At 38.2% G+C, this 11,959-nt stretch overlaps 1 protein-coding gene across 2 annotated transcripts in view; it reads right to left on the bottom strand.

Moving 5' to 3' along the window:
* Nucleotides 1-11,959, bottom strand: part of SCFD2 (sec1 family domain containing 2) — a 431,480-nt gene that overhangs the window by 403,229 nt on the left and 16,292 nt on the right. For both annotated transcript variants that reach the window (XM_017540351.2, XM_017540352.2), the window contains exon 2: nt 10,487-10,655. In XM_017540351.2, coding sequence (XP_017395840.1) covers nt 10,487-10,655 — 169 coding nt within the window. The remainder of the gene's footprint in view (nt 1-10,486; nt 10,656-11,959) is intronic.

Genomic DNA, 11,959 nt, shown 5'->3' with positions numbered 1-11,959 from the left:
AAAAAAAAAAAAAAAAAAACTACAGACCAATATCCCTGACGAACACAGATGCAAAAATTGTCAACAAAATGCTAGCAAAACAAATCCAACAGTACATCAAAAAGTTAATCCACCATGGTCAAGTAGGCTTCATTCATGGAAAGCAAGATTGTTTTGACATATGCAAACCAATAAATGTGATTCATTACATAGATAGAATTAGAAACAAAAACCATGAGATCATCTCAATAGATACAGAAGCTTTCAATAAAATCCAACATCCCTTCATGATAAAAACCCTCATAAAGCAAGGCATCAAAGGAACATACCTCAAAATAATAAGAGTTATATATGACAAACCCACAGCCAGCATCATACTGAATGGGAGGAAAGCATTCCTCTTTAGGACTAGAACAAGGCAAGGATGCCCACTTTCATAACTCATATTAAATATAGTACTGGAATTCTTAGCCAGAGCAATTGAGCAAGAAAAAGAAATTAAAGGTACCCAAATTGGAAAGAAAGAAGTCAAACTATCTCTCTTCACTGATGATATGATTCTACACTTAGAAAACCCTAGAGACTCCACCAAAAGGCTCCTCGAACTAACAAATGACTTTAGTGAAATTTCAGAATACAAAATCAATGTACAAAAATCAGTAGCATTTCTATATACCAATAATGTTCAATCCAAGAGTAAAATCAAGAATGCAGTCGCATCTACAATATCAACAAATTAAATAAAATATCTAGGAATACATATAACCAGGGAAATAAAAGATCTCTATGAGAAAAATTACAAAACACTGCTGAAAGAAATCATAGATGACACAAGAAATGAAAAAACATTCCATGCTCTCAGATTGGAAGAATATTGTGTAAATGATCATACAACCCAAAGCAATTCCAGTGTTGACAGGAATTCAACACTATTCCTATCAAACTGCAAACATCATTTTTCTAAGAACTATAAAAAACTATTCTAAAATTCACTTGGAACCAAAAGAGTCTGAAGAGCCAAAGCAATCCTAAGCAAAAACAACAAAGCTGAAGGTATCATATTTCTAACTTCAAACTATACTAACCAAAACAGCATGTTACTGGTACAAAAACAGACTCACAGACCAACAGAACAGAATACAGAACCCAGAAATAAAATAGCCATCTGATCTTTGACAATGTTGACAAAAATAACCAATGGGAAAAGAATTCCCTATTCAATAAATGGTGCTGGGATAGACGGCTAGCCATTTGCAGAAGAGTGAAACTGGATCCCTATCATTTACCATATACAAAAATTAACTCAAGATAGATTAAAAATTGACATGTAAGACCTCAAACTATATGATTCCTGGAAAAAAGCATAGGAAATAGCATTCAGGACACTGGATTTGGGAAAAAATTTGATTAAGTCCTCAAAAGCAATTGTAACAAAAACAAAAATTAGTAAATGAGGCCTAATTAAACTAAAGAGCTTCTGCACAGCAAAACAAACAATTAACAGAGTAAGCAGACAATCCACAAAATGGGAGAAAATAGTCCCAAACAATGCATCTAACAAAGGTCTAATATCCAGAATATTTAAGAAACAAACAATTGAACAAGCAAAAAACAAATAATCCCATTAAAAAATGAGCAAAGGGCATGAACAGACACTTCTCAAAAGAAGATATACAGGCTGGGCATGGTGGCTCACACCTACAATCCCAGCATTTTGGGAGGCTGAGGTGGGTGGATCACCTGAGGTCAAGAGCCAAGACCAGCCTGACCAGTATGGTGAAACGCTGTCTCCACTAAAAATACAAAAAAAAAAAAAAAAAAAAAAAAAAAAAAAAAAAAAGAAGACATACACATGGCCAACAAACATGAAAAAATGCTCAACATCATTAGTCATCAGAGAAAAGCAAACCAAAACCACAATGAGATATTATCTCACACCAGTCAGAATGGCTATTATTTAAAAAAAATTTAAAAAAGAAAAACAAATGCTGATGAGGCTGCAGAGAAGAGGGGATGTTTATACGCTGTTGGCAGGAATGTAAATTAGTTCAGCCACTATGGAAAGTAGTTTGGAGATTTCTCAAAGAACTCAAAAAAGAACTACTATTTGACCCAGCAATCCTATTATGGGCATATACCCAAAATAAAATGAACCATTTTACCCAAAAGACTCATGCACTTGCATGCTCATTGTAGCACTATTCACAATAGCGAAGACATGGAATCAATCTAGGTGTCCATCAGTGATGGATTAGATAAAGAAAATGTGGTACATATATACCAGGGAACACTATGTACCCATGAAAAACAATGAAATCACATTCTTTGCAGCAACATTAATGCAGTTGGAAGCCATTATCCTAAGCAAATTAACATAGGAACAGAAAACCAAATACCACAGACTCTCACTTATAACTGATAGCTAAACATTGAGTACTCGTGAACATAAAGATGGCAACTATAGACACTGGTGACTACCAGAGAGAGGAGAGAGGGAGGGGAGCAAGGGCTGAAAAACTAATTATTGGGTACTATGCTCGGTATCTGGGTGATGGGATAAAACCTTAAAACTTAGCATCATACAACGTACCCAGGTAACAAACTTATACTTGTACCCACTGAATCTAAAATAAAAGTTGAAAATAAAATATATTATAATAAATCAAAAGAATCCAAATTAATAATATACTCTACCAAAAGCTAAACATCAAAAAAAAAAGAATATTGGACTTAAAACATGATTTTTTACCAACCAGAGTATCCACAATTTCTGAATTTATTGGTTTAATTGTACATGCTGTGTAATTAATTCAGATTTAAAGCTGTGGAAGTTTAAATTATTTTGAGCCTTGAGAGGAATGTGGCTATGTAGCCTGAGTCATGGAGCATGCAGCTGCAACCTCTGCTTATTCCTATAAATGATTAGGAAAGACCAAATAGAACCAGAGGTAAGATCCCTCAAGACTATTACTCCTTGTTATGGAATGTTAAGGCAATCGTCCTTGGCATGTGGCAATCAAATCACTATAATATGCGTACTGACCTTGTACAGAATATGTTGTAACCCTGCTAAATGCCCCCATCTCTGCCTGTATACGTCACACTTTAACTTCTCCCCTTTGGAGCATGAATTCCATTCCTTTGTAGTCTGTATTTCCCAGGTGGTACTCTCAATAAACTCCATATTTTATCATATTTTCTGAATCTCATTATTGAAAGTTGAGAATGCATTCAACTAAGCATGCGTCACAGAGTTGGTGTGGTATAGCAGAAAGGAAGTGTGCCTTAGAATTTAAAAATAATGTTTTTTCAAAAAAAAGAATTGATTCAATTACTTATGGAAAATTTGGCTTAGGGCAAGTTACTTAAGTCTCTTTCTCTAAACTTCTATAGAAACAAAAAAGACAATATGATCCACCTTGTAGAGTTGTTTTAAAAATTACATGTAATAATGCATTTTAAAATACCTAGCACAATGCTTGACAAAGTTCAGTTACTTGATGTTATCTTCTTTCTTTCTCACTGACCTAGACATTGAGGTGCATTTTAGAAAAAGTACATACAAATAAATAAATAAATAAAAGAAAGAAGATTTATATTTATATATGGTTATACGTATGACATATAAAAACCAATCAACAATACTAGACAATGACTTAAGTACTAAAATGAAGTAGGTAAGGCTTTTCATGGATTTATGTCATCTTCTTTTTTTTGAGACCGAGTTTCACTCTTGTTGCCTAGGCTAGAATGCAATGGCACAATCTCTGTTTACTGCAACCTCTACCTCCTGGGTTCAAGTGATTCTCCCACCTCAGCCTCCCAAGTAGCTAGGATTACAAGTGTGCACCACTATACCTGGTTAATTTTGTATTTTTAGTAGATGGGTTTTACCATGCTGGTCAGGCTGGTCTGGAACTCTTGACCTCAAGTGATCCACCCATCTCGGCCTCCCAAAGTGCTGGGATTACAAGTGTGAGCCACCGTGCCCAGCCTCGGCTTCTCTAATGTTACAACTTATTCAATAATTTATTGATTGCTGTACTCAGTTCACTATTATGTCTTAAAAGTGGCAAGGCACATCTCCTACTCTCAAGAAATTTACAGACTAGTGAAGGAGAGAGACATGTAAACAATTTCAGTATAGTGTTCCAGCATTTTACTAGAAGTTGTAGAGCAGTTCAGTGAGAATGGAGGATGATATAAGAAAGAGAAGCTTTGTAGAGGTTCCAAAGTAAGAGACAGCAACTTTCTTTCCTAGAAGTGAGAACCCTACCTTAAGTTAGCTTAAGAAGGAAGTCATGTTTTCATTTAAACCTAATATGTATTTATTTTTAATAACAGATAACATTCACATGATTGAAAATTCAAAATACTCAAACTGGTATTTGTAGTAAGACATCTCCCTCCTCCCTCCTTACTATTCATTTGAATAACTTCTCACTGTGTCTCCAGTCACCCAACACTCCACTACAGAGGCAGCTAATGTCATCAGTGTCATAAACATTCTCCAGGTATATTTAATGTATCATAAGCAAATGTGAATATATATTTTTGCAAATATTTTTACTAACCCAATGACAGTGTTTGAAATATTCCACAGAGTCTAAAGATCCCCATGCTCTCGTCTGGCTTCACCCTCTCTGTCTTAGTCAAGTAGCTTTGCTTGACTCACGGATCCTGCCCATCGCCATGTGTTCATTCAACAAACATCTCTTGAATGCCTGGTGTGCCTGGCAACGGGGGCACAGCGATCAATAAATCAGATAAATACCCCTGTTCTTGTGGAACTCTGCAGTGAAGAGTTCTCTCCATAGCTCTCTAGTAGAAGAAGAGACCAAAATACAACATAAATATCAATATATTAGAAAGTTATAAGTGCTATGGAGAAAAAAATGAAATAGTGAAGGGAGACATGAAGTGCTAAGATGGACAGGAAAGGCCTCACTAAGAAGGAAGAAAGGAAACGAGGCCAAGTGTATATCTGCAGGAAAAATGATCTGAGTGGGTGGAACTTCAATAGCCAAAGCCCTGAGGCAGGACCCAGCCCATCCTATTGGAAGAAGAGCAAGGAAGCTTACGTTGCTGGAAAGAAGACAGGAAGAGACTCAGTCAGAGAGGACCAGGACGCCAGATGGTACACAGTATTGCAGGTCATTGTGAGGTCTTGGCTTTCACCAGGAGGCATGCAGGGAGCAATGGGAGAAGCGGATACTGGATCCAACAGAACCAGCAGCACTGCAGGTGCAGGGTTAGCACAGAGCCGGAAGCACCAAGCACAGATGTAGTAAATGCAAGTAGGGCATCAGGTGAAGGTTGTTTAAGAACTTAAAAACAGAGAGAGTGGAGCTGGGCACAGAATAAAAACAGGAGGAAAACATAAGAGCAGAAAAGATTCTGCCTCCTTCTTGTTGAAATATTCCACAAAATCCAGAGAACAATAGACAAGTCTGGAAAGACACATTAAAATGCATTTAAGTTCTCAATTTCTCATTTGCATTGGCAGTAACTTCAATTGCTATAATTATAAACAGCCTTTTATAAAAATTATCTTAGCGATAAATTTTGATTATCAAGGCTTATTGCTGTGAAAGATTTTTCCATTGCAGGTACACTTGTTGCCAAGCACTCATTTGTTTTGCCTTTTAGTACTAACTTTTTTATCCTCACTCTCATTTCATTGAAAAGTTTCTGGTAGGTATAGTTGAAGGTAGTCATTATTATTGCTTTGATAGACATATAAACTATGATAGGAAAGCTGTGATTTATTTCAATTCTTCTTTTGAAGAGAAATTAATCAACATAATTCCCTCAGTCTTCTAAGCAATTGAAAAAGAATACCATTTTTCTCCCAATTATTGCTTTAGACTTCTCTTTGTTTATGATTTTCTCACTACCTATCTCATCATCTTTTCCAACCTGACTTCCGGTTTCACAATTTCAGCAAACCTGCTATCTCTGAAGCTTTCTTCTTATTTATATCCCTCTAGACTCATCTTCGACACTTATTTATTTATTTATTTATTTTTTAGTGGTGAGCCACAAACCCTCAGAGCGGAGGGCACAGCTCACCAACACTTACAATCATACTTTTTTTTTTTTTTTTTTGAGACAGGGTCTCACTCTATTTCCCAGGCTGGAGTGCAGTGGCCCAATCTCAACTCACTGCAACCTCCACCTCCCAGGTTCAAGTGATTCTTCTGCCTCAGCCTCTTGGTAGCTGGGATTACAGGTGTGTGCCACCACACCTGGCTAATTTTTATATATTTTTCTTAAGTAGAGATGGGGTTTCACCAGTTTGGCCAGGCTGGTCTCAAACTCCTGACCTCAAATGATCCACCAACCTTGGCCTCTCAAAATGCTGGGATTATAGGTGTGATTTTTGAATGGCACTCAAAGCTCATATTCGGAGGCCGGGCACGGTGGCTCCCACCTGTAATCCCCGTGCTTTGGAAGGCCGAGACGGGGGGGGGGATCACCTGAGGTTAGGAGTTTGAGACCAGCCTGGCCAACATAGTGAAACTCTGTCTCTACTAAAAATACAAAAAATTAGCTGGGTGTGGTGGCAGGTGCCTGTAATCCCAGCTATTTGGGAGGCTGAGGCAGGAGAATCACTTGAACCTGGGAGGCAGAGATTGCAGTGTGCAGAGATCATGCCATTGTACTCCAGCCTGGGCAACAAGAGCGAAACTTCATCTTCCAAAAAAAGCTCATAATCTACGATAACACTCACTCATAATCTAAGGAGAAGAAAAAGACAACCAACAAAGGCAAAAACCATGGAGACAAAATATGTACACATGAACATAGCCTAAGTGAGAGGCAGAGCCAAGTCACAGCAGGGGCTCAGTTAGCAAGGATTTTCATTTTAAACCCAAAAAGAGCCTTAGAAGTCATTTAGGCCAATGCCCTCATTTTATAAGCTGAAATAATGAGGTGTAGAAAATGTGTCACGATGACTTTGGAAATGATAGAAAAAAGCAACTAAATTTGGCTTAAACAATAGGAAATATAGTCTCCTGTACAACATAACGTCCAAACATCGTGCATCCTGGAGCTTATAGCTGCTCCTCTCTGCAGTTCTCTTGGCTAGGCCACCTTCCAAGTGTCAGCATTAACTTCCAGATGTGAGCAAGATCGCTGCAGCAGTTATCAAACTCCATATGTCTGACACATTGGTCACATCTGGAAGAACAGACACATTTCTATTGCATCTCTTGTCAGTAGCAAAGAAACCTGACCAAGAAGCCCTAAGACTTTCTCTCTTGTCACTCGCCCATTTCTAAAGCATCACTGCCAAGGAAAATGAGATTCCAAGACTGGCTTAGCCTTGGTCTAGGCTTGTAGTAGAATCAGGGCAGGGGAATTAAGGTAAAATAAAATGACTATAATCAAAACATTATAGGACTAAGAGAGACTTTTATATCTATCTTTGTCCTACTATGCTAAGAATTTGCTTCTTTACCTGCTGTCCAATGATGGATTCACTCTTCTCTCTTTTTTCAAACTCCTCTGGGGTGCTTACTTATTCTTTTTAAACTTTCTTAGGTTTCTGTGGAAGTGGCATAGGTTAATGGTAAACACTAACTTTAGAGCCAGACTGCCTGGGTTCAAATAAAGGCTTCCACCATACCTAACTGTGTGTGTTACCTCAGGCATATTATTTAACTTCCTTTGTCTTCTATAAAGGGGGATGATAAGAGAATCTACCTCGTAGAGATATTGTGGGAAGTATGTAAGCTCACACATATTAAGTGCTCAGAACACTGCCTGTTACACAAAAAGTCTTCTATAAGAATGCCTGTAATCCCAGCACTTTGGGAGGCCGAGGCGGGTGGATCATCTGAAGTCAGAAGTTCAAGATTAGACTGACCAACTTGATGAAACCTCATCTCTACTAAAAATACCAAAAAAAAAAAAATTAGCTGGGCATGGTGGCACATGCCTGTAGTCCCAGCTACTCGGGAGGCTGAGGTAGGAGAATTTCTTGAACCCGGGAAATAGAGGTTGCAGTGAGCCAAGTCCTCTATAAGTGTGTGCTATTACTAAGGGGCATCTCCTATTTTTGCATGTCCAGCATCTGTTTCCCCATCTTGTGATAGGAGTTTCCATTTTCCTTTGAAGAACCACCCCTCTGTCATGCCATATGATATTAGCATAATTCTTGGTCAATATAAAGAGCTCCCAACCCATATTGGGCAAAAGGTGGGCACAAAGGCCAAGAAAAGCCATTCTTACCATTTCCCCCAGAATCTGAATCTTGAGCAAAAGGACTCAAAAAAAAAAGTTAAAATTCAGTCTCTCTAAGGTCAAGGCCTTAAAGAAGCTTTTCCTGAGCGTCTGCTCCCTAAATTCCTAGAACTATTTTGTCCTTTCAAAATTCTGATTAATAATCCTTTCTTTGATTCATTTAGCCACCCAGTACCCTTTAATAATCTTTTATTGCTGAAATTAGTCAAAATTTATTTCCATTGTTTGTATAATCACTATGTTGAAAAAAACAGGACTCCCAAATTAAGTCAAAGAGTAACTTTATTTTTCTCTCTCATCTCTTTAAATCTATTCAAGAGCCTAACTCTTCTCTGGCCCCTGCATATAGAGGGCATAGAAGTTAAGACCGTGCCTTTAAAGTCAACCTTTTTTTTTTTTTATTTTCTGAGATAAGTCTTACTCTGTCACCCAGGCTGGAGTGCTATGGCACAATCTCAGCTCACTGCAACCTCTGCCTCCCGGGTTCAAAATATTCTCATGCCTCAGTCTCCCAAATAGCTGGGATTACAGGCGCCCACCACCATGCCTGGTTAATTTTTGTATTTTTAGTAGAGACAGGGTTTTACCATGTTGGCCAGTCCAGTCTCAAACTCCTGACCTCAGGTAATCCACCAGCCTCAGCCTCCCAAAGTGCTGGGATTATAGGCATGAGCCATTGCAGCTGGCCTAAAGTCAAACATTCTGGACTCATTTCTAGCTCTACCTCCCATTAACTCTGTTACTTAATGTCTCTTTCCCTCAGTTTTTTTACATACAAAATACGGATACTGTAAAACTTAAAATGATTTCCCAAACGTAAATGCTTGGAAGTGTACCCGCCTCATAGTAACTCCCAAAACATATGAACAAAGCAGATGACAGAAGTGGTCCAATAAGGTTATCTCTCTGTTTCAAACCCATCGCATCAGGCCCTGACTATTTTTTGTTTCTATACTTTGGTTCACACCAACGCCCTCCTCTTTTCTAAGTCATTCGAGACATAGTTAAAGCACTACCACCTCCTCAAGGTCTACATTGATCTACAAAGACCACAATAACCTGATACTTTATTTGTAGAAATTATACTCCGTAGCAGATACATTGCTCTTGATTTCACATCATTTCTACTGTTTTCACATTGTCCTGGAGTATAAATCATGACTCCTCAACAAAGAGTATTTGAAGAATGATGTATTATTTTATGTCCTTCTTGTTACTTAACCTAAAGTAAGGTTCCCAGTAAGCTCTTAATTATTAACTTCAGAATGGCCCTCTGAACAGCTAAAAGTGTTTCCATTCACATAACTTCTGGGGTTGTAGAACTGCAAGTCGTTAGGCCTATGTTTTTATTGTATGTGTAAACACACAAAATAGATAAAAGTCTAGAACTTCCCATTTTCTTCCCACATTGACTTGTAAACATTGGGTATCCAATAAGTACTATCAACTATCTACAAAAGGCTAAAAACTTCAGGAACTACATACTAATTCTATTAATGAATATGGAAGGAAATTCCAAATGCATCTGCTACAGTTAAAATTTAAAACTGTAATACTCAAAGATCCTATTTTATTTAAAAATATAATACATGAAAATAAGAGAAACAGATATATTTACATACTTTTTTCCTTCTAATACTTTTCTTTCAAATAAGAATAATTCCCATAGGAATTGTTAATGAAGGACAAAGTTGAGAGGGTGACTACCATATATTTTTATTGTCATTTCTGGAGAAATTTTTATTTTTAAACTCTGCATAAAGTACACAATCTTCTCTCTTTGATTTCTGTAAGCATGTGAAAAAAATATACTTAGAAATAATAACTTCTGTTGATATCCATATCATCTAACATTAAAAAAATGGCATGGTTTCATTGCTATTTGAGTTGCTTTTCAGTGATGTGAAAAAGTCAACTGTGAAAAAGAAACTGTGGAAGACTAGCCTCAATTCCATGTGAAACTATCTGTGAAATGGAGATACATAAACTGACTTACTTACCCGATCCTGGGAACAAGCTTATATTACATGTAAATGATACTTCTATAAAATTCCATACTTTCTGGATTATTGTTATGCTTAGTGGATATGGTTATTTCAAAGTTAAGAAAAAATGCTTTTTGCTAAATTCTACCCACTGTGAATTTTTCAACCAGACCAAATCTTCATTGCTTTTATTTCCATAGGACCACTCAGTCTAGGAGAAAAAGAAAGGGAAAGATAGAGAAAGGTAAGAGGAAAAAAACTACACATCTTACTTGGATTGTGCAAGACAGCCTGGTGCAATCACATTATAATTTTCCTCCTCGGTTTGGAGTGAAGTGAGCTGTATCATGTTAACCATGACATCATTTGTGTGGCCTGGGAGCTGGGGAAGTGCTGATAAGATCTTCTCTACTAAGTTGTCTCCATGATGTCCAACTGCTCCTGTTTAAGCAGACAAGACTATGTAAACTCATAAAATGGGAGGAAAAAGCAAGCTTGATAAATGTTTTATCACACCCCTTCTATCAAAAATAAGAAACATTTTTAGTTTCTGTTCGACAAAACTAGCATTTTGCCCTTTATATAACTAATCACATTCACAATCACCTAGTCAACGTATACGTCACAGGTTTTAATTAATGCTCCATGAGGGCAGACCTCATGACTGCTCTGGCTACTACTATATCTCTAGCACCTAGCATAGTGCCTACATATAGTAAGCATCAATAAGCATTTGCTGAATGAATAAATAAATAAATGATCTGCATCTAGTCAGCCAGGTAAACAGTGTCATAGGATGATACTATCCTGAAATTTTAAAGCTGAATTTTTTTTTATTCTTGTCTTTTCTTTTTAGAGACAGAGTCTTGCTCTGTTGCCCAGGCTGGAGTGCAATCATAGCTCACTGCAGCCTTGAACTCCTGGGCTCAAGCAATTCTCCCTCCTTAGTTTCCCAAATAGTTGGAACTATTCCCAGATAGTTGGAAAATTAGCCACCACACCTGGCTAATTTTATTTTTTTAAGTGTCTCACTATGTTGTGCAGGCTGGTCTTGAACTCCTGGTCTCAAGAGAGCCTCCTACCTTGGCCTCCTAGCTGGGATTATAGCTGTGAGCTACCATACCTGGTCTGAATTTCATTTTTATTTTACTGATGAAGATACTAAAACCCAAAAGGGCTTATGGACCTGACAAAGAACCAGATCTCCCCTCCAACAGAACCAAAAAAAAAACACAGGAAGCTTCCCTAGTCTTCACAGTGGCAAAGGTCCCGTTTACCCACCAAGTCTAGCATGGAAACTGGAAGCTAGTGGGCTCTCACTAAATATTTGTTAGATGAAGAAAAGAATAAATGAACAGCTCGGGAGGATCCAAGATGGCGGATTAGACACAACTCCAACGCACAACACCCAGCGAAAGAGACGCAGAAACCCAGAGATCTCCTAGCTCCAATGGAGGTGCATTTCAACGGGTCTGGTCCGAGGGTGAGCAAAACCCACTCAGGGCAGACCGAGGTGGGGAGGGGTGCTGCTTCACCCAGAAAGTGCATCTGACTGGCCTTTCGGAGGCTCCACCTCTGGCGCTCAAGTCCAGATACAGCGCTTCCCCCAAAGTCTCAGCAATACACAGAACAGGGGATCTTTACCAGCCAAGCCCCGGGAGTTACAAGTGTGAAGTTGAATAAGAGTCTGCAGACTGGGCCGGGCGCGGTGGCTCACGCCTGTAATCCCAGCACTTTGGGAGGCC

Source organism: Cebus imitator, unplaced genomic scaffold, assembly GCF_001604975.1.
Source record: "Cebus imitator isolate Cc_AM_T3 unplaced genomic scaffold, Cebus_imitator-1.0 Scaffold124, whole genome shotgun sequence".
In the NCBI taxonomy this organism is placed as follows: Eukaryota; Metazoa; Chordata; class Mammalia; order Primates; family Cebidae; genus Cebus; species Cebus imitator.
Note: the sequence above shows the minus strand (reverse complement) of the source record. Positions and strands in the feature narration are given on the sequence as shown.